The sequence below is a fragment of the Leptonychotes weddellii genome, chromosome 5, assembly GCF_054177405.1.
Source record: "Leptonychotes weddellii isolate Sample4059 chromosome 5, ASM5417740v2, whole genome shotgun sequence".
Lineage (NCBI taxonomy): Eukaryota > Metazoa > Chordata > Mammalia > Carnivora > Phocidae > Leptonychotes > Leptonychotes weddellii.
In genome coordinates, this window is record NC_138373.1 from 74,086,415 (window position 1) to 74,110,527 (window position 24,113).

The 24,113-nt window shown below is 36.3% G+C and overlaps 2 protein-coding genes across 2 annotated transcripts in view; both read right to left on the reverse strand.

Moving 5' to 3' along the window:
* Positions 1–11,473, reverse strand: part of LOC102745240 (ovostatin homolog 2-like) — a 41,411-nt gene extending 29,938 nt beyond the window's left edge. Inside the window, 9 exon segments of the mRNA XM_081819448.1 lie at positions 1,207–1,356; positions 1,938–2,105; positions 2,108–2,142; positions 3,351–3,588; positions 4,451–4,609; positions 4,945–5,054; positions 6,599–6,710; positions 10,309–10,426; positions 11,415–11,473. Of these exon segments, the coding sequence (XP_081675574.1) occupies positions 1,207–1,356; positions 1,938–2,105; positions 2,108–2,142; positions 3,351–3,588; positions 4,451–4,609; positions 4,945–5,054; positions 6,599–6,710; positions 10,309–10,426; positions 11,415–11,473 (1,149 nt within the window).
* A 3,960-nt stretch (positions 11,474–15,433) lies between these two features.
* The window catches only part of LOC145721518 (alpha-2-macroglobulin-like protein 1), a 21,951-nt gene continuing 13,271 nt past the window's right edge, over positions 15,434–24,113 (reverse strand). The window contains exons 3-6 of the mRNA XM_081819607.1: positions 18,881–19,037; positions 17,163–17,215; positions 16,700–16,720; positions 15,434–15,499 (exon numbers count right to left, since the gene is read on the reverse strand). Coding sequence (XP_081675733.1) covers positions 15,434–15,499; positions 16,700–16,720; positions 17,163–17,215; positions 18,881–19,037 — 297 coding nt within the window. The remainder of the gene's footprint in view (positions 15,500–16,699; positions 16,721–17,162; positions 17,216–18,880; positions 19,038–24,113) is intronic.

The following is a 24,113-nucleotide window of genomic DNA, read 5'->3' on the forward strand; positions in this document are numbered from 1 at the left end:
TGTTTCAGTGTTAAGATAATGAATGATTTTGAGGATTTCCTTCTTTATGTCTTTGTGTATTTTGCACATTTTCTACACTACACAGGTGCTGTGGTCTGAATGTGTCTTCCCAAAATATATGTGTTGAAATCCTAATGCCCAATGTGATGGAATTAGGAGGTAGAGGTTTTGGGAGTTGATTGGGTCATGAGGGTGGAGCAAGTAGAGAATGAGATTCATGCCCTTATAAAAGATGTCCTTTCCACCACGTGAGAATACAAGAAGTCCACAAACCAGAAGAGGGACCTCACCCTACCATGCTGGCTCCCTGAGCTCAGAATTTCAACCTCCAGAACTGTGAGAAATATTTTTGTTGTTTATAAGCTGCCTAATTTGGGGTGTTTTGTTGTAGCAGCTCGAATGGATTAAAGCAATAGGTATAATTTTAATAAGAAAAAATTTAGGATCATACATCTCCATATTTATATGTTCTTGTGCTAAAAAATAAAGGGAAAGGGGCGCCTGGGTGGCTCAGTCGTTAGGCGTCTGCCTTCGGCTCAGGTCATGATCCCAGGGTCCTGGGATCGAGCCCCGCATCGGGCTCCCTGCTCTGCGGGAGGCCTGCTTCTCCCTCTCCCACTCCCCCTGCTTATGTTCCCTCTCTCACTGTGTCTCTCTCTCTCAAATAAATAAATAAAATCTTTAAAAAAAAAAATAAAGGGAAAATATCCAACAGTTATTAATGAAAACAGTTTTGCTGTCAAACTCAAGAATTGCTGGTCTGGAAATGCTTATGAAAATATAAGCTCTGTTAACAGATAACAACTTTAGATACTGTATCCAAACATATCCTTCAACTCAGAGATTTAACTCTAGGTTTCAAGAAAAATGAAGTATGTAACCCATGAAGGAACAAAGGAAGAAAATATTTGATATTCTCAACATGTTTCATCTCAAATAAAAACATCAGCTGAGGGCGCCCGGGTGGCTCAGTCATTAAGTGTCTGCCTTCAGCTCAGGTCATGATCCCAGGGTCCCGGGATGGAGCCCCACATGGGGCTCCTTGCTCAGCAGGGAGCCTGCTTCCCCCTCTGTCCCTCACCCTGCTCTCGTGCTCTCACTCTCAAATAAATTAAAAAAAATCTTTAAAAAAACAAAACAAACAAACACAAAACATAAGCTGAAGGGAAGGAATCTGGATGAAAATGAGGAAATCAGAGAGCTTACACTTTCAGCTGACAGCTTGTGTTCTGATTTCAGCAGAAGAACACTTTTATCCACAGCCCGGAGCGCACAGAATGAGTCAGGGGCTGCTTGCAGGTAGAGACTGGTGTTGGAGCCGGGTAGCCCCTGCTCCTTAGAGAACTTTATGCTAACCTAAAGTGGAGGAAGAAAAGGAGAGTAAGATAATTTTAAAAATAAGTTGAATAAATATATTTGAATACATTCAAAATAATTTGAATAAACACCATCTTTTCCAAATAAATGTTTATAGATTTCTTTTTTTTTAAATTTTTTTAAAAGATTTTATTTATTTATTCATGAGAGACAGAGAGAGAGAGGCAGAGGGAGAAACAGGGTCCCCAAGGAGCAGAGAGCTCGATGCAGGACTCGATCCCAGGACCCCAGGATCATGACCTGAGCCAAAGGCAGATGCTTAACCATCTGAGCCACCCAGGCGCCCTGTTTATAGATTTCTGTACCTTTGTTTCTCCTGCCTGTTCTCACCCTTAACTGTCCCTACAAGGACATCTTCACCATCCTTCTATCATCTCAGGATTGGCACTGCTACCAAAAGTTACTCATTCTGCTTGGTGATTCCCTCATCCCTAATAATTTAGTTATACCAACATTTACTCTGAGATCACCATGTAAAGGTGATAGTAATTACGTTAGACGACAACAGGGAGAAAACTGCTCCCTGCTCTCGCAAGACAGGCAAGAAACAGAAGCGTCACCTTGTTTTTAAAGCACTTGTCAACCTGGAATCTGGCACTGTCAGCCACAATTTCCCCGCTGGGGTGAAGGGTGTAGACCAGCATGACAGCCACGGGAGCCAGATCAGCACTAATGTTCATCGGGAATGAGAAGCTGCCATTCCAGGCTGTGTAAATAGGAGATGGCGTTAACGGATACAGTGCCCGAAGTTTCCTGGCTCACTGGCTACACTTAGCTAAAAGAGAATGGCTTACGGAAAGGAAGAGCAAATTGGGCTTTATTTTAAAGGCAAATCAATTAAATAATGGGAACTATGTACACAAATAAAAAAGACTGCATCATTTAGGCATTGACAATATTTGGGTCTTGGACATCACTTTTCTATAATGCGCTTGATAACCTGGCAATAATAGAAACAAGGAGAAATCTTTCTTTGAAATAGTTGGAAGGATATCCTGGGCCATACTACTGCTTTGTAGCCACCGACCATTAACATTAAGTGCTCTTCCTAACCTCCTGACTCTATCCCTATAACATTTCCTTAAAAGGAAAAAAAAATGAAGGCAGAGTCCATAGTAAAAAATGAATGCATTATGTATGCCTTTGTTTCTGATTTCCTTCTGCCCGCTGAGGAAGATAGCTGCTTTCACCATCACCTGTGCAGAACAAAGAAAACAAAATGTGTAACATCATACTATTTCACAGATATTAAAAATGGATATGAATGGTCTAATGAGAATTCTATTCCAAAGAGAGGTAGCTTCTAAGAACAAGTATAAAAAGTAGACTCTACACAATTTGGAAAAGAACACAGAAACTATGATTAACTGAAAGCCTATTATGTGCTAGAAACTTGGTGAATAATACGCAGTGTACTGTGCAAGGGGGTATACAAAGTTCTGAGTTACTTTGACGGTCCGGCTTCGAGGAAGACAAGTCATTTCACTTCTTCACCACTGTTTCCTTATTTGTAAGATGGAGACATCCATAGGGCAGAAAAGTCTAGCTTTTCACCTGCCTTATAAGGACAGAATGGATAAATATGGGGACAGAACCAAAAGAGCGAATTCCTTTTACTGCTTATCAAAATGAGCCTTGCACCTTACTCTCTGGTATTTGCCTAATGTTGTACTCTCCTGAAGGGTCATGAATCCTTGATATGAGTTATAATAGAATGCTTAAAATAGTAGACTCTGAATAGTAAGTTTTTCAACCTTAGGGAAATTGAAATTGCCTTGGATCTTTTTTATGTATCTGTTTGCTTATGTTTATGTGTTCATTTACTAGTTTCTGTTTGTTCTTAATAGATCCAATAGTATTCCCAGCAAAGTGAGAAGGTTGGCTCACTCAGATACCATGGCATGATTGACATACCCCTTCCAAGCTGCACTGTGCTAAGCAGACAATTAGACAAGACCCAAGGATCCATCAACTGAGGCTTACCAAATAAAAGAAGTTGATATTTGAATCATCCCTATATGCTTCCCCATTTAGGGAGTAATGCACGGTAACAATCTTCTGTTGATTGCATCTAAGCTGCTTTGGCTCAGGAACAATCTTCAGGAAGCTATTGGTTCGGGAGTAAAAGCGTGAAATTGAGAAATAAGCGTCCACATACTCAGGTGTTAGCCAGCCGGAAGGATAGCAGTTCATAGGTCGAATATATGTGGCCTGATAAGAAAAGGAAAACAAAGGATCTTAGAGCTATAAAGACCCTTAAAGACAGGGATTATTCCAGAATGGAAGGTTTCTTATCACTTCAAAGTAGAGAGGAATCTTAGCTTGTGGCTGATGTTTCAAATATCAAGTTACTGGAAGTAAAATAATAACACTTCCCTCTTTTTTGTATACAAAACATGACCATAATTGTATGTATATTTTATTAGGCCTATGCTAATTTATTTTCACTTTGTAATTGAAGTCAGAGAATAGCCCCCTGTGTCTTTCAGCTATATTTGTACATGGACAAAGTGTTTAACTCCAAAACTCTATTTAAGAAGCAGAAAAATAGACATCATAGTATCTCCCCTATCTATGCATCAAATGATCAAAAGGGAAAAAAAGGCGAAATTATCTTCATGAACTATCTCTAGTTTCTCAGAGGAAAATATTGGCTGGTAGAGACTTTATAACAATTGTACCAGGCCATTATCTCAACCTCTTGAATAAATATTCTCATGTATTATTTAATGAACAAATAAACATATAAAATACTCCAAATTTTAAAACCTTGTTAAGAGATATTCTTTTTTTTAAAGACTTATTTATTTTTAGAGAGTGGGGAGGGGCAGAGGTAGAGGGACAGAGTATCTAACAGACTTCGCATTGAGCGTGGAGCCCAAAGGGGGCTCCATCTCACGACCCTGAGATCATGACCTCAGCCAAAACCAAGAGTCAGATGCTTAACTGACTGGACCACCCAGGTTCCCCTAAAATATATTATTAATAAAATGATCTTTTAAGAGATTCCTTATGTTCAAAACCCTAACACTCAAATACTTTGTGGGATCTCGTCTACTCTTTGATGTCTTACTTTCAGGTTGAACTCTTGATCAAATATATCTGAAGTGTCAATAGAGAACGGAGCTTCCCCATTCTCATCTGTGGTGTAGTTTCCTATAATTCTGTTATTCAGCTCCAATTGCAATAACTTGTTCACCATCGGTACATTATCAGGACCAGAAAATTTAAGCTGTGCACAAAAGAAAAAAAATAGCATTAAGTTTTAAAACTCAAAACATCACATTTCTACAGAGAAGGAATTTTTCTATTCCTAAGTGTGATTATTTATTTGTAATTTTATGAAATTCCTATAGACAGAAAAACGTGCTATTAAATAGATACATAAAATGGAAACAGCTATACTTTTATCTATTGCTTTCCCCCTGGGAATTTTTCTCATCTATCAGATGCAGTAAGGCTACAAATGTGTTACGAAAGTAGGAAAAACGTGTCCAGAAATTTTCAAAGGGCAATCCATGATCCCAGAAAATGAAACGAGAACATGTATTTTTAAGTCAGACCTACAGTTCCAAAATAAGAAATTCCTCTTCTATAGAAAGGATCCATGTTCTCAAAGCTCACACTGCCAAGCAATTGAGTGATAAAAGTAGAAGCTCTTTCACTGATCTGCACACCTGAAAGAAATGAAAAATAGTATAAGGGAGAATGCATTGTTTGATCAAGACCCTCAAAAGAAAAAACAGCTTAGAGGACATGCACAAACTTCTGGTACACAGAATTACATTCTTGTTCTACATTGAAAGGGAGGTGTGGATGCTTTGGAGCATGCTCCAGAATACTCCATATCTATGTGGTTATAATATACGTCAAACTGAACAATGTAATTAATATGAAAGTATTTGAATCAGAAGCAGGAGAAAATGCTTTTAATTTCCTTCCTCTGACCATTCTACTCAGTTCTGGCTAATAACTCCTTTTATGACACAGAATTTCATAGACATCTCTAGAATAAGGCTTCCACTTCCTTTATACCTTTCCTTAGCCTACCAGATAACTATGCTTTTAGACTTTTGCCAGATAAGAAAAATATCTGAAAGCAAAGTAAATGGAAATGCACTGTGGTATCAGCAAAGCATGTGATAAGCAGAGGTAAACACATCTAGCTAAGTTACCATATGAATGTGACAAACATCCATAATGAATGCCATGACACAATTGATCAAGTACATTTATATAAAGCACTTTAATATAATATTATCCCAATAATTTTTAAGTAACAAGAAATAATTAGTAATTGAATCTGGTTTTCTCCACCCCAAATTTAATTTCACTTACTTTTTTTCTTTTCCATTCTTGTAACAGTTACTTATTGAGCACTTACTATGTGCAGTCTTGTAAATGTCTCATTAATGTTTTACACTTGCAAATGTCTCCATTTGTATCAAATTAGAGGTTGACAAACTTTTTTTTTTTTTAAAGATTTTATTTATTTATTTGAGAGAGAGAGATTGAGAGAGAGAGCACACATGAGAGGGGGGAGGGTTGGGAGGGTCAGAGGGAGAAGCAGACTCCCTGCCGAGCAGGGAGCCCGATGCGGGACTTGATCCAGGGACTCCAGGATCATGACCTGAGCCGAAGGCAGTCACTTACCCAACTGAGCCACCCAGGCGCCCAGACAAACTTCTTCTGTGAAGAGGATCTCATAGTTACTATTCTAAGCTTGTGCACCACAAGGCGCACAGCTATTCAACCTTATAATTGTAGCTCTTGAGCAAAGTAAACAAATGTGGTCCTGTTCCAATAAACTTCTCATCAGTAAGCATGGAGCTAGATGTGACATTCTAGATATTGTGATCTCTTGTATTAAATCAAAGATTAAACCCTGGCAATTGGTTATCAACTGATTGACACAAAGTTAAAGAGAGATCCATAATTTATGAGCTTAGCTCTACTACTTCAGAAGAAGGATCCTTGTTCTGATTGATGCAGGCACAGAAGCAGTTACAAACACTTGGCATTTACATAATTAGTTTATTTTACATATTATGAGGAAAGTCTTTTTCAAAAGCAACCTTCAAGTTGACCTATTGACAGCCATACTCCACTTGACTATGTTTAACAATGAATGATCTCTATTTGGTGAGTATTGATAACTCGATAAACTTCTCCCCAGTAAGCTGTGTATATCCCCAGGTTGCCCATAAAGTGCGATCATTACCTGTCCCAAATTCCGTAACTGTTACAGTGGTATGAAATGACATGAAAAATTCTGTACGGTAGAGTTGGAAGACTTTCGTATTTACAATTTGAGTGATACAACCGTTTCTCAACTGAAAAATGAAGAGAAGGTATAATGAAAAGATTAGGGATTCAAAAGTCTTAAAAGGATGTAGAGTTTTAGCACAGATTTCTAACTGCCCCCCACCACCCCATGGCTTCATCCCACAAACTTGTTGAAATGACCAAGAATTGCAAAAGAAGGGGTGGGAGTTCATCAGCAATTAAAGCAAGTTAAAGAGGTAATGTAATTTTTACAGATTTCAGGGATACTCTACTGAAAACAACGTAGATGAGGAACAAATTAAAGGATGAGTTTGGAACTGAATGAAATTTTAAGAATTAGAGATTAAAATCATCTTGAGTCTTCAAGTGTGTAACACCAAAACACATTTTAAGATAAACTGTTCATTTAAAATAAGGAAAAATCTGTAGATAATCTTTCATTAGTGACATCAAGAATCAGAGAAATATAGATTTAATTATATTTTAAAATAAACAATGTCTATTAATTCTAAATTTAAAATGTTAGAGGGATAGATCAATTCATTTGATTCTCAAAACTACCCTATGAGCTAGACCTCCATTATATGGATGAATAAACTGAAATACAGGTAGGTTATGTAATCTGCCCAAGGTCACACAGAAAGTGGTAGCTAGGCATTCTGATCCCAGAATATGTGCTCCTCTGAACTATCAGCTGTAATATTAACAACAACAAAACAGATAATTTTACTTCATCTATTTATAATATGGATTAAAAAGAAATATAAAATGTAATCAGAAGATTCTTAAGTGCCTTGAAACTAAGAGAAAAACACTTTTCAGTAATCCCCGAGTCAAAGAGATAAAAATCTTAACATTAATACCAAGGAAAAAAGTGCTTTGCGTGAAAATCTATGGTATTAAGCTACGGTTAAAAGAAAAAGTAAAACTCAGTGTGTGTGTGTGTTTTCCAAAGGTTTTTTAATTTATTTGAGAGACAGAGAGAAGGAGAGAGCGAGAGTGTGAGCAGAGGGGAGGGGCAGAGGGAGCGGGAGACACATACTCCCCACTGAGGAGGGAGTCACATGTGGCTCCATCCCAGGACCCTGGGATCACAACCCTAAGCCGAGATCAAGAGTCGAGGCTTAACTGCCTGAGCCCCCCAGGAGCCCCACACAATGTGTTTTTAACAAAAAGAAACAACTAACCTTTTTTAAACACAACAAAATAAAATTTTAGGGTAAGGAATGAATATGTTGAAAATAAAAATAAATGATTTAGGAACACAAAAGTAATATCAGAAAGAAAATAATAAAACAAAAGCAGAGAAAGTCAGAGAAAGGCCAATAAAATAAATGAAACTTTTATGAAGATGATTTAGAATAAAGGAGAGCAAAGTTGTAAAAGATTAGGTGCTAACACAACCGAATATCCATTTGGAAGAAAACAAAATGTCTTATTTTAGACTATAATCAAAAATTATTTTATGTTGATTAGAAACATGTTTAAAATCTTAAAATGTTTAAATAGCTGTATGTACAACACGGTGGTAAGTGAGACCTTTTTCTGAGGCTGAGAACTTATAAACATTAGGAACTTTGATATCTCAAAAATAACACAATCAAAGTCAGTATTTAAATAACAGACTTGAAAAAATTTGCTTAGAGGATGGAGGGTAATATTCATAATAAAAGAAAATTTCAATTTCACATGAACAGGGAAAACGGATAATTAAGAGTTCTTAAAAGAACAAATTCAAACTGATAACAAAAATATGAAAATATGGGGGCGCCTGGGTGGCTCAGTTGGTTAAGCGACTGCCTTCGGCTCAGGTCATGATCCTGGAGTCCCGGGATTGAGTCCCGCGTCGGGCTCCCTGCTCGGCAGGGAGTCTGCTTCTCCCTCTGACCCTCCCCCATCTCATGTGCTCTCTCTCTCTCTCTCTGTCATTCTCTCTCTCAAATAAAAATAAATAAATAAAATCTTTAAAAAAAATATGAAAATATGTTCAAACTCATGAGTAATGCAAATTAAAACAAAATGAATTTCTATCAAAATGGCAACATTTTAAAAACTGCTATATGTATATTGCTGACAGTAATTTGGGAAAAACACTGTTCTCACATGTTGCTGACAGGAATCTGAATGCTTAAAAACATTTTGGACAATAATATGCTAAAATTTTTAAAAATTAAAATTGGATGTATATATAATTCTATCTATCTATCATCTATCTACTTTGACTCATGGAACCCACTCCAAGGAATCTATATCAAATAAGTAAAACCACTCATATATAAGAATAGTTTTAGCAGATTATTTATTGCTTTATGTTCACAATGGGGGAAAAAGGCATTAGCTAAGAGAACACCTATCACTTGGTAAAACAGTTAACTAATGTATGTTATAATCACACCATGGAAAAATGCACTGCTGATGTGGAAAAATTCCACCTGCCTTTCCTCGCCTGCAATTCCTATCTAAAAGATTTCTGCTTGTCTTGACCAAATATTGATATTTACCTAAAGGATGTTCATCAATTTGGTGAGTAACTTCAGGACAATCAGACTTAAATTATAAACTGAAGTGTATACAAATTTCATGTTCAAAGTCCAAAGTTGCTCCTCAAAGAAATGGGCAGAATTGTTTACTTAGGTGAAGATGCTGCAGATGGGGAAAGGAAATGGTGGCTTCAAAAATGAACTCAAATCTAAAGTAATACAAGTAGATACTCTGAATTGCAGGTTTTGCAAGTGAACTTTTTTCAGAAGGACAATTCTAGGTTGCATGGTGTGTACAATCAGGGATTCATTTATTTAACAGATGACTAATGATTCCACACAGAAAGATCAGAGAGGTTAGTAGACAGTATATAAAACAAGAAAACGAGTAAGATTTTTCAAATTTAACAAATCTATGAATCCATAGGTGGGTGACAATTTACATGGCCTGGAGAATAAGAGACTATTGGTAGATGTTGTATTTGCTCTTCCTTCTTCACCTTATCTAGGTGAAACCTCCATTATCCACAAAATGAAAACAGTGTTGTTAAGTCCCTTTTATAAATGGAATTGTAGAGGCCAAGCGCAGGCCTCCCCAAACATGCCACTTTGGCATATTGATTATGTTATATAAATGTTACTTAAGAAACAGCCAGTGCGAGGACACTAAGACCCTCCTTGGTCCCCATGAAAGCAGGAAACAAATCTCCCATATGAAAGGCACTCTCACGGCACTAAAAAGTAAATAGACATCCTTACCACTAGAGAGAGGGATTTGAAAGCCGAGAAAGCTGTGGAAATAAACCTTGTTCCTTTTTTCCTATCTACTACCTCAGCCCAAATTCCAATTAGAATTCCCTACTAATTAAAGCTCCTAAACATCTCTTTTCTTTATCCTGTCAATTCCTCACAAATTTATTGTCTCTTTGTTTAAAAAGTATAAAAACTACCTGCCTTGGTCATTTTGTTAGATCTCAGTTTCATTATGGGGCCTCCATTGGCACCTAATAAAACTCTGTTTTTTTTCTCCCGTTAACCTGCTTCATGAAAATTTAATTCTTAGTCCAGTGGAAGACCATGAAGGGTAGAGGGAGAATTTTTCCTTCTCTACAGAATGAAATGAACAAGAACTTTTTTTTTTTTGAGTAAAGATGATGATCTGTACCTGTGCAATAAATTGTTCACATATTTCATGGTTGTTGTTCTCACAATTCCCAGAGGAAAAAAATTCTCTGCACACCCGGATTTGGGCTTTCCCTTGCACAGGCTGGCCATACGTGTACCTGGCAGGAGAAAGCGTACGTAATTATAGATGAACAATACCATGGGAATATTCTATGGGCTTCTTTAGAAATTATATATGAAATCTGTAATCTGTGACTACTCTAATGACGAAATTCAATTGGGAATCCTCATCTACTGGTTCTATCTTCCCCACAGAATTTGGGTTAAGTTAGGCACATGATCTGTTATGAGGATTCAACTGCTTTTCAAAAAATCAAACTCAGGGGGCACCTGGCTGGCTCAGTTGGTAGAGCATGTGACTCCTGTTCTCAGGGTCCTGAGTTTAAACCCCATGTTGGTCCCAGAGCTTACTTTAAAAAAGAGAAAGAAAGAATGAAAAAAAAAAAAAAATCAAATTCAAGGTAATGTAGAATCTAAAATCTCAGTAAATAGAATTTAATGATTAAATTGAGTTTTTACAATTATATTTTAGTCTAATAGAAAAATTATAAAAATTGCAGCACTTTTTTTCTTTAGCGGAAAATATATATGCATATAAGCAACACGTGGATTATCCAGGATCTTAGAAAACTTCTAGATCGATACTTTAAACAATTCTCATTGTGCATCCAATAAATGTAGAAGGTAGGGAGATTGGCATAAACTAGATAAACTTTGATGAAAGGTACAATGTTTTAGGGGTGGGGTTAAATAAATATCTCATTTTCTCCTAAAACACACAAAAAACTACAACACAAGTTTTTTTTAAAGTTTCAGAGAGGCAAATACAGTTGATTTGGGTTTTTTTGTTACTTGAGGATTGTTTCCACTAAGATTTAGAAAAACAGTTAACGAATGTGAAATTAGTAAATAGTAAAACTGAATATAATTACATTTATCAATTATAACATTTTTCCCCTAATTGTTGGACACTAGTATATACCCGATGTTTATGTAGATTATCTCATTTATTTTTTTAAGTGATTCTGAGATGTAGGTGCATTATCTCATTGTACAGATTAGTATAATTGAGATCAAAAAACTCACTTCTCCACACTGTAAGATATGGAATTAAAATTCAAACTTAGATCTTCCTCACTTCCCATAGTCCATGCTCTTCACATTCCACTAATTAGTTTTTCTCTATTTAAAAATTCTCAATGCTTCTGAGACTCAACCCAAATCACTAAAATCATCTGTGAGCTCTAAATATCAATTCCATGAAAATAGAGGCAAGGCTAAGATCAGGCCACAAATGTTATACTTGCACATATCTTGTTAGTTCTTACCGTCTTTTGCTTACAAAATAAAACTCTTATTGTACTATTATCTATGGGTTAACACATGCCCATGAAATACGTAGCTCAAATTTTCATACAGATCAGAAAGAATAAAAAATTCTGAATAGATGTGTGATTTGAAAAGCTTTTGGTGGATACCAATGCATTTTATTAAAATCCCTTTGCCTGTAGGTAAGTTTTCTTCCCTTCTAAAAGCTTAATTCATCTTGGAGGTTGTTGGCTAAAATAATCTGATTTGCTGTTATTTTCTCTAGCTGTCCCAAGTTAAGTCCGGGGAATACTAAGGAAACAATGCACAGACAGCACATACAACCTGAAGTAGGCAACTCATTCACTCCTGTTCACTCCTGGACATACTGATTTCATTCCTTCTGTTCCTGCAGCCTGCCCAGAAATAACTTTGTAGCCAGCAGAGCTTCTGTCTCAACCACCTGGTCCTGTTGCAGGATATCATTATTGCTGATACTGACATACTACTTAATGTCAAATCTACATGGAATGTAAGGTTAAAGAAGTGTCAAGAAATCCCAATTCCGTATCAACATTTAGCTTAGCACGTCTCTTACAAAGGCGATACTTGATAAATATTTTGGCTCTCCTGATAGGGTTTTACCGGTAAAACTAGTTTAGGATCCTGGAGTTTTTGAAGCTTATATTGATTATCCCCTTATTTTTAACACACATAATCTCCATCTCTCATATATTACATTCATAAGATTCTGGCACATGTCAGCTACTCTTCCCTGAAACAAAAAAATATTGTTATGATTTCCCTAGAGTCCAAAGGACACTGTAAAAAGTGTCAGCCTTTTACCCAATATGTCTTTAAAATGCCTTTAATATTCTCCAAAATACTTTGAAAATGCTAAAAAAAATATTTTAAATACTTTGAAAATGCTCAAAAGGAAGTAATTTCCATGTCATCAATTAAATAGTTTAAACAAATATGTTAAATATTAAATTTTTAATTGTTTATATAAATTACAACAGAGGTCTTGGTTAGGAGAGTACCTCTGAAGCCAGATAACATTGGTCTAAATCCAATGCTAGGTCTGCCATCCAAAAGCTCTATTAATGTTGATAAATTATTTCAATTCTCTGTGTCTTGTTACCCTTCTTTCTAAGCTAGAGATGATAATAGCTCTTGTCTCATAGCATTGTGGTAAGAATATAATGAATGTAATGCTCAAGGCAGTAACTGGCATTCAGTAAATATTAACTATATTAATTATTATTAGAAATTTGAGAAAAGGCGTCACACCTTTAAAAATATAAAAGACATTAGAGGGGCGCCTGCGTGGCTCAGTCGGTTAAGCGGCTGCCTTCGGCTCAGGTCATGACCCCAGAGTCCTGGAATCGAGCCCCACATCCGGCTCCCTGCTCAGTGGAGAGCTTGCTTCTCCCTCTCCCTCTGCCTGCCTCTCTGCCTACTTGTGCTCTCTCTCTCTCTCTGTCAAAAAGATAAATAAAATCTTAAAAAAAAAGACATTAGAAATAATTTCTCAAAAAAATGAAAATTTCTCAAGTCATATGAATTTTTTTCACATTAAGAGGAGTCAAATTAATCTTAATTAAATTGATAAAATATCTTCTTTCCCACTATGACATTTTCAAGAGTTTCTTTTCTTTCTTTTTTTTTTTTTTTAAATGAATACACCAATGATGGTAATGATTCAATGAGGCAGGCACTTCTGTATCAGCTGTTGGAATTTATGCTGACACAATGTATTTAGTGAGTAATATGGCAATCAAAACCTGAAAGAGTGGGTGCCTGGGTGGCTCAGTCGTTAAGCATCTGCCTTCGGCTCAGGTCATGATCCCAGGGTCCCGGGATCTAGCCCCGCATGGGGCTCCCTGCTCGGCGGGAAGCCTGCTTCTCTCTCCCCCCACCCCCCCATCCCGGCTTATGTTCCTGCTCTCACTATCTGCTATCTGTCTCTCTGCAAATAAAATAAATAAAATCTTTAAAAAAAAAAACAAAACCTGAAAGAGCATTATACATTTTGTCTTGATAATTCCAATACTGGACATCTTTCTTAAGTAATTAATTTTTAATTCAGAAGCTACTTCTTATACACAAGGACATATACTATAATAGTATTTCTTACTAGGAAAACAAAATCAAATAGCCTATATGTTATATAATAAAAGAAAAGTTAATTTGGTATGGCCATATAGACATATACTCATGTAGCAAGGAATTGGAATTCATGAAAGAGTGGCTGAATATGAAGGCATGTTTTCTTAATTACAGTGGGTGAAAAAGTATGATTGCAGTTGTGCAAAACATTCACAAAAGATTAGAAGAAAATAAATCACAACGTAAATGGCAATTGGTAGAATTAATTACATGTAATTTCTTATATTTTTCTTTATCTTTTCCAAATATTTTACAATGAGAATTCATTACTCCTCTAATAATCTTAACGTAAGCATATAAGTAATTGAAGTTACATGGCTAATTTTATTTCTCATTCTTTCTGAGCTTTGTATTGACCTGTGGAGTCAAATCTCCTGAATACTTACTTAGCACATACATTCACTTGGAATTCATCATCCGAAATAGCTACTGTTTGTGGTGCACTGACCTTAACTTCAAACCTGGGCAACACTGGAAATACAAAGAAATAGACTTCAGTCCCTACAATCACTGGTGAGAAAAACTCATTGCAATCTTGTAACTAAGTATGTCTCTGTGCACAACATTGTCCTATGTATGCATCTATATACACCACGTTTCAATTGCCCCAAATTCTGTGTAAGTGATAGTGTCTTTCTCTTTTCTACTCTCAGAACTTCACATTTTTTTTTATTATAGTCTTTTACCTCATGTAGAAGATTGTCAGGATTCTAGAAGATGAGATATTTCCTAGGTAGAAGAGTCAGGGGTTAGAATCAGGCTATGGGACAAGGAGTGAAGAACAAGAAAAGAGAGATGATAAAGCAGAAAACCCCAAGAAAGGAAAATGGCAGAAAACTAAATCGAGCCTCATCGACTTTTGCCTAAATCTAACATAAAAACAAATTTTTTTTGAGTCCTTTGAGCCCTGCATTTATACAGAACAACCATAAGTAGTATTTAGTTACCGTATCTATCAACAGTAAATTGGTGTGTCAATGTCTTTCCTGATTTTATTCTCACAGAAATAGAGTAATCTCCAAACATTGGTTCTGAAATCAGTTGGAATGAGAGTTGGGTTATATTTTGAAAAGAGGTCACATTTTGCCATTGAAAAATTCTATTGTTTTGAGGATCCTAGAAATAAAGAAGAAGTAAAATCAGAGGTCATAAAGAGTATTAGTCTTTCCTTCTTTATTTTGGGTATTTTCTGTACTTAATGTAAGTAAATTACCATTTTATTGAACTAATACCTCACACTGTAAAATTAACATAACTTTCTCAGGTATTCAAATTCAATTAATATTAATATTCAATTAATATAGTATATCTCTGGTAAACACCCCCTAAAATAAGAACAATAACCTGTAATAAATGCTTTGGATTTTTGTCTTTCTGAACCAGAGCTGCATAGTTAAAAAAATTTAAAACTCAATGTGTCTGCTCCAGAGTAGTGCTTTCCAAAGTAGAGTGGACCCACACCAGTAGAAGCATATGGAGGTATTTATCCTAACAGATACTTATAAAGATTGTCCCTGGTGTTTTATTTGGTAAACAAATTGGTCATGAATTTTCACACTGCATGCAAAAGCTGTTCAGTGGAAGTTCTATAATAAGAATGGATTGATAACGCCACCCTTTCTCCTTTACTTGCTTTTAGTATATTGCAGCTTATGTGAGCCAGGCTCACATAAGTTCTGATTAAAGAACTCCTGATAAAAAGATTTTTACAAAGAAACAAAAATATTATTTACTACTCACTTAATTTTAATTTTTTTTCCTTTCACCTATGATAAAGTCTAGAAAACTAAATTAATTTTCCAGGCTTCCTTTCAGTAAGGATTACCCATGTGACTAAGTGTTGGCCAACTAAAAATAAGTAGAAGTCACTGGGAAATTATTTCTAAAAGAATCAGATGTAGCTGGCATTGAGAATAAAACAATGCACAGAGGATGGCAGGGAGGTTAAGGAGAAGAAGCCTGGATCCTTGGTAATACTATGCTGTTCCCGTCCCCATCCGCGAGCACCTACACTTAGGCGTAGCAGTTTGTGAAAACAATAAACCTTTTACTTGTTGAAGCCAATGTTAGTTAAGCTCTCTGTTGCTTTCAATGAAATACGACACTAGCTGAATTAGGATGTGAAGATAATACTATTTACGGATTACTAATGACGTAGAAAACACGGAAATGGCCAACTTGATATTTATCCTACTAGAAGGATGAGCTATTTGCCACCCATATAACAAAGTCAAAAAAATAAATCAAATTGTAAAGAAGCCTATTTGAACTAGGCATTTACATACATGTTCATTAATGAAGATCTCAGTGTATTAACATTTAGACTGAGTTAATAATAATGGTACATATTGCATGTAGAAATTAAAATGCATATGTTGGAGTTGATTGATACGAATGATTTACTGACAGACATAAGATTTGAAATGAGTTTGAAAGCCACACTACTACAATAGAGATTTGAAAGCGAAGTGTCCATTTTGTAATGATATCACCTAATTTATTTCAAATCTTTAGGTGTTCATGTTTTCTATTTCCTTACAACAAGATGTGGTTAAATTAAGATTGAGAAGGGCCAGTAGCCCAAACTAAGCAATTTTAAATATAAAACTCCCTTAGAAGGAGCCCAATCTTTTATTTTCCATGAAAACTCATTACTGCACTTGCCACACAGGACCTACACTAAACGGGGCAGCCCTTTATTTACATCTTCATCTGATGCCTTACACTGTGTATGGAGATAAAGGTTTTTCTTCCCTTTATTTCAGTTATCTTAATTCCTAACACATGTAAGGAAAACTAGACACGCATCATTATTTATCTGAATATTTAAAAAATGAGTGCTTTCAGAAAATAGTTAATCTTGAGAAATTGTGATAAAGCGGATCGCTTACCTGAAGTGTGATCAATGGATACTGAAAAGAAAAAAGAACCTGCAGGTTAATATTGTAATAGTGCTTTTTTTTTTTTTTGCCAGATATTGCATTATTAAGATTATCTGACTTAGTGTTGAAACAGTCTTAACTCTCCCAGAAGACAAAATTTTTATAGCTAAGCATGCCAAGAAAACCCCAAACACGAAGGAGCTCCTGAACCTCATCAGGGAAGTCGAAAGCTGGTTCCATGCAACCCATCATTCCCCCTTATATGATGAGAAGACCTAAAGAAGTATAATTCACTCACTATAAAGGGAAGTTTTCAATTTGGGGGTCAGCTTTGAAACTATGCCTGTATAGTATTCCATGTCAGAACTGATTTCCGTACTTATAGAAAGCTTCCTTGATGACACTTTATACAGCAATGGATTTGTTTATTTTGCTTTGATTTAATTGTACCATTAGAAAGTATTGAACTCACCAAATCCTCAACAGGTCTGAACTTGGTATCCAGTGTCACAATGCGAATTTGTACTAAAAGAGAAGAGGAAGAGGGGACAATATTTTTTCTTTGTTATTCCTCTCCCAGGTTATGGTTGCTTGTAAATAGATATAGAAATTAATTGTCTTGCTATTACAGAATGCTATACTCCCTTCGCCCCTAGCTCTCACTTGACCCTTTGAAAGTTGGGTTCTATTTGGAAAGATCTCTTATTACACATTTGTAATTCCTCTGTTGCCGATTGCTCTGTTATTACCAAAGCTGACAGTAGCTGCTGCCACCACCAGAAACTTCTACCCTAAATGCCCACAGGGATACCTTAAAAATTGGTGCCGGAATTAATCATAGAAAGACAAGTGTGAAATATGTATAGTAGGAGTTATACTCCTCCTACAATTTTCCTGGAAAAATATATTAATGTTAGCAAACATTAAATTAATTTTAGTAGAATTCCAGAAAGACCATTTTAACTACCTTTGTATACATAGCTGTCATCATAGCTTTTAACAAGTCGAGAGAATGTAACGCAGCAAAACATCTCACTGTATGAATTCTGTTTTAATTCTTTTAAGTAAATCATACAAATATATAACATTAGAAGAAAATATATAGATGCTGTCATCCAACCCCCTAAATTTATAAATGAGAAAACTGAAAATCTCAAAGAGCTGAATTTACTTGGCAAAACCCAATAATTTATCAACAGAGCCAAAACAATGACCACATCCTTCAGAATCCTAGTTTGGTGTTCTTTCTGCTACCTTTTATTTAACACAATAATAAAGAAAATTAGAAGGACTCTGCTCTGCTTAGGTGATGAGATTTGTGATTATTTCTACTGGTATGAATAATAATAATAATAACAATAATAATATCATTTGCAAAGTCTTTACTGGGTGCTAGGTACTATTTTACATTGACTATCTTATTTTACTCTCACAATATTTCTGCAAGTGAGTCATTTTTAGTATCTCTATTCTACAGAGGAAAAAAAATGAGTCTAAACAGCGGTTTAATTAGCTTGCCCATTTGGTAAATTATGGGGCAACAAGTGAAACCAAATAATGGTTTGCTCATAGTCATTATATTATGGAAGTCTGTCACTAGAATTTTTAAAACGTGAAAGTGGCATGCACGAGTTAAAGAAGCCAAGCATTCAATTTTTTTAATTATGTTATGTTAATCACTATACATTACATCATTAGTTTTTGATGTAGTGTTCCATGATTCATTGTTTGTGCATAACACCCAGGGCTCCATGCAGAATGTGCCCTCCTCAATACCCACCACCAGGCTAACCCATCCTCCCACCCCCCTCCCCTCTAGAACCCTCAGTCCGTTTCTCGGAGTCCATAGTCTTTCATGGTTCATCTCCCCCACCGATTTCGCCCCCTTCATTTCTCCCTTCCTACTATCTTCTTTTTTTTTTTTAACATATATAATGTATTATTTGGTTCAGAGGTACAGGTCTGTGATTCAACAGTCTTACACAATTGTGTAAAAAGCCAAGCATTCAATTAATGGAGTTGGAAGGCACTGTTTCCTAACTGATCTGGACAACCAGTAGAAATTCTAGAAATCCACGATCCCATAACGTTTTAAACTTAAGACTGACATTCACGTGTTTGGACTGCTTTAAATTTGAAGACTGTGTTCCTGAGGCCAGTGATACAAAGGAAACATGCACATTGACTTACTATTCTCTCCAGGTTTGTAGATGGGTTTATCTGTCTGCATAAAAGTTACCGTCTCCTCTGAAGTGAGTGCTACAGATCTCCTCTCGAAGATTTTAAGCGTCTCTCCTTTAGCCAACAATGTCACAAAAGCCAACTGCTCAGAGGACTTCTGAGAAACCTGTTTATGTTAAAGAGCAGAGAATGGGAAAACAGTTTTTAGACATTAAGCTGGTAAACAATGTCTTAATCTGGTTTCTTAAGCTAAGAGCCTCCAGAGAGCACATTGTTTCTTAACAGGAGGTGTGGAGACCACTTTTTACAATTCCTTTATTGAGCGTGAGGACAGTTTCTAATAAACTTATTTTTATGTCTGCTAGCCTTCTATTTTCTTTTTTCCTTGCCCTGAGTCCCAGTCTTGCTTCTCTTTACCTGGATTCTCTTTCCTCATATTGTTAAATGGTTCTGTTTAAAAAGCAGTGATTGCATTTTATTATAACTTCCTGTGAAAGAAAAATGGCAATATTTCACAAGTTTTGTGGCATGGATTCCTCTCAGGAATTCTCTAGTTCTACTCCCTAGTTTCCACAATTCATCCCAAATCAAAATTTGTTATCTCTCTTAAAATGATTTTTATGTAATAATTTCATCACCCCAACAGAAGCACTGAAAGGGCAAATCCAGTGCCTCACCTGGAAATCTGCACAAGCATAGAAGTTATCCTCTTCCACAGACTGATCAAAAATTGTGGTATTGTATCCATCATATTCTAAGACGACACTCAAGGATATGGATTCATTAAGGTTTGAAAGGTGGAGACAAGCCTTTTCGGCAGAATGACTCTGCATCACGGAGGAGACCCATAGGATATACTTTCTATGCAAAGAAAGTGATCAACACTTTAAACAAGTGTAGCAGAAATGCAGAACATGCATAAGAAACAATTTTAACTTATTGAAATATTTCTAAAGCATTTTTCATTGTATTAAAATAATCTTGAGTATGCAGATTTTTTTTGCTATCATTCCTTCTTTTTCTATATGCCATTGAAAATGAGAAAAAAAATCTGGTTTAAAGCACTTGATATCTGGGGCGCCTGAGTGGCTTAGTTGGTTGAGTGTCCAACTCTTGGTTTCGGCTCAGGAGATCAAGCCCTGGGTCAGATTCCATGCTTAGCGCAATGTCTGCTTGAGATTCCCTCTCTCCCTCTTCCTCTGCTCCTCCCCCTCCCACATTCAATCTCTCTAAAATAAGTAAAATCTTAAAAAAAAAAACCCACAAAATCTTGAGTATGCAGAGAGTTATCTTAAGAAAAATATGTCCATTCCCTTCATACACTTGTTTAAAATTCATAAGGCAAACCAGCACTCAGTCGCAGAAGTTGAAATGGTGAAATACAATCAAATTTTAACACAGAACACATTTAATAAGGTCACTTTGCTAGTACTATAGGAAGAATAAAGGGTATAACATTTCCTTACGGTTCTGAGGCCACAGAAACAGCAAAATGAAGCCAAAAGGTGCTCAGAAAAATGATGGGCACCATTTTATCCTGGTGTCTGAACAATGAAGACTTAAAGGTAAATACTCAATCCCTCTCTTTCTTTCTTAGTATACGTTAGCTGCCCCAACTATCCACTTTCTTTTCTTCCTTCTACTGTGCCTCGCTCTGTACCTCTTTGCTTTTATAGTAACCCACAATGAAGGATCAGCTACTTTTTGGAACAAGTCACAGAGGACCCACCAATCACATTTAGATGGCCTCTCCCATTACTTGGCTGGGTGGGGTGCAGGGGAGGGGTGGTGGTGATGGTGCTTGTCATTTTGTATACAACTTCCTTCTCAAGTTCACTGAATGCTGCTCTCCGTTTTTGGAATCAGCAGCACAGGTTGGGCAGGAAGAAAGAGAAAACAAAGAAAGCAGTTTTGTGACACGTGGGAGTTCATTAGTTTAATTTAGCATTTCCCTCCCAGGGCTGATCGCAGTATCAAAAGCAGTAACAGACAGGAATTTGCACTTGGAAGAAAAATCCCTCTCGGAAGAGCTGTTATCATCCCAATTGCCAAAAGGTAAATTTTTCAGGCTGCTGAGAAAAGTAGTATATCTGATGTTGTCAAAACACAGATGCAAATAGATATCTCAATATAGGCTCATCTTACAGATAATTGAGACTTGTTATTTTTTTTTATAAATTCCTAATACAGAATACAACATTTAAAATGTTGATATGTGGTCAACATTTACTACGATTTTCTTAGTAAGATTTTCTTTACAATGTTCAATATCCTTTTCTACCCTAAATATAATAAGAAAAAAAATTAAAGAAAAGGTAATAAATATATGTGTGTGTACACACCTACTGATCACTTCTAGGCCCCCCCCCAAAAGGGCTTTATCATAATTTGGTTCCAAAACATTTCTAAAAGGAAAATGAGCCATGCCAAAGAAACTCACGATCTCTTGACTATGTCTCTAGTGTGTTGATTTTCCCACTTGTCTTCTTTTTTTTAATTTTCTTTTTTCTCTTTTTCTTTTTTTAAGATTTTATTTATTTATTTGACAGAGAGAGAGCACAAGCAGGGGGAAGGGAAGGGGCAGAGGCAGAGGGAGAAGCAGGCTCCCCACTGAGCCGGGAGCCCACGTGGAACTCAATCCCAGGACTCTGGGATCATGACCCGAGCCGAAGGCAGACACTTAGCGGACTGAACCACCAGGTGCCCTTTTCTTTTCTTTTTTTTTTTTTATAACATATTTTCTGTTTCAAGTATTGATGGAGTTAGAACATGTGGTTTGAAGAATGTTACATTGTGTCGAGAAGAGAGAACTGGTTTCAGTCTTTATTTCTAAAAGAAATAGGCCGGCAGGCAACAGGGCAAGGGCAAATACAAAGTGAAAAACCATAGCAATTATACAGATGAGGAGCTGTGATGAGGTAGTAAGAGGCCTCAGGAATGCGAGAGCAAGGGCTCCTTGGAGACCACACTTCGTATTCCACTGCTGAAGTGTGTTCACAAAGTCTCTGACCATGTTGCTCTCTCAGTACAATTCCTCATTTCTATGTAGGACTTTTGTTTTTGTCTGCCTTTTCTCTATTCCTGCATAAGAAGTCAAATCTCTTGAATTCTCTGCTTCAGTGTTAATCCTCAATTGTCGACCTGTCCTGCCAGTTTTATGATTTAATTTCTTTTCACTGGAAACTCAAACTGTTCATCTCTGTTTTCAACCAAATTCTTAACCTCTGATAGCCCCTCAAGCTTATTATTAGAGCACTCTCTCCACTCCACTCCCCAGACTCATAAGATAAATCACTAGCTTCCCGAACAATTGAAGCTCACCAGCTTTCACTCACCAGTTCAAGGCAGACAGCCGCCACAAGGCAGATTGTTTATAGATCAAAGCAACTAATTCTTTATTCCCAGGGCTGATAAAATCCAAAGGATTGAAACTTCTCTAAAATATTTGCATTTTTCCAAATGTAAAACTTTCATGCTGATTAAATGACTCTGTTTATCTTAACTTTAATCAAGGCAATTTACTGCTAACAAAAATGTGTATTTTACCCAATTATCTTAATTCATCTTCGGGACTAACATGTTTTTACAATATTGCTTTCCCCAAATATAATTTTATCTGATTAAAGTGGTCTTCAGGTTAATGGGCTCTTGTCCCAGAGACTTCAGGTATTAATCCAACCTTACCTATTGAGTACTTGCAATGTATAGGCAATAGTGCTAGGTTCTAGAGATCAAAAGATGGGTAAGACTCAATTCTCTAAAGCAGTTTACCTTCTAGTAGAGAAGGGAATGAAGAAAGGGAGGAAGGGAGGATAGAAGAAGAGAAGGAAGAAAGAAAAGAAAGGGAAGGAAGAGAGGGAAAGGGGGAAGGACATGGGAGAAGGGAGGAGGGAGAGAGAGGATGAAGGAAGGGAGGAACTACAGACAAGAGAGGGTATTTCCTGAGCACTCTGTATGTAGCAGGCAGGATACTAGGGGCTGATAGAGACAGTATCTCATTGAATCCTCAGAAAATACAATTTTAAATGTATTACTTATTCTTCTTTTACGAGATAAGAAAATACAGTATCAGAAAAAGTCATTAATTTTCAGAGTCTCTCAGACAGTAAGTCTGGGAAGAAGTTCTTTTAACAATCATACATTGAATGAGATCAAAGGGTTATGTTCATAGGTAAGAATATGAAAGGACATGGATTAATATACTATGTTCTAAGTTCTCAGTAGGTTTCTGCTGAGCAAAGGCATATGCTATGGAAAACAGATATTACATCATCATTTGACAGATTCAATACTGTTTAAGTTATTGGTATTTACTGCTAAGGGAATAGCTCTATTCACTTCATTCAGTATGTATTTATTAAGTACCTACTATCTGCCAGAATTGTGGTAGATGGTAGGAATGAAGAGGTGAATGTAAGTTTTGGAGTTATCATTCCATTAGGAAGGGCAGAGGCTCAACAACTAATAATTCATTACAATCATGGTAAGTATCACAGAAGAGAACAACAGGGCACTATGGGAATGTATGTTGGGGAGTACTTAGTATTAAACCAGATCCTGGTGATAAACAGATGAGCGAGCCCACTTCTTTTCCTAGAACAGTTCACTGTCCACTCTGCAGGATGTGTAAGCACAAAATGCAATGCCATGTGATAGAAAAACTACTCTATATTGAATCCGTGAACAATGCTCAATGGAATCACATTAAAACAATAAACTGGAAAGTTGGAAAAGAATTTAATAAGAAGGCTTTGAGTTGGAAATATTAACATGATTATGAATTTTCCAGGTATAGTAGAAATTAAAGAAACTATTACTGATGTAACAGCTTTAAAAAAGTTTTTTTTTAATTCAAGTATAATTACTATATTGTGTTTTATTAGTTTCAGGTGTATAATATAATGATTCAACAATTCTATCCATTACTCAGTACTCATCATGATAAGTGTACTCTTAATCCTTCACCTATTTCACCCATCCCTTCACCCACCTCCTCTCTGGCAAGCACGTTTGTTCTCTATACTTAAGATTCTGGTTTTTTGAATGTTTGGGTCAACCAAGAAATCAAAGAAGAATTTAAACAATTAATGGAAATCAGTGAGAATGAAAACACATCAGTCCAAAACCTATGGGATACTGCAAAGGCGGTCCTAAGGGGAAATACATAGCCATCCAAGCCTCACTCAAAAAACCAGAAAAATCCCGAATTCACCAACTAACTCTACACCTTAAAGAACTAGAG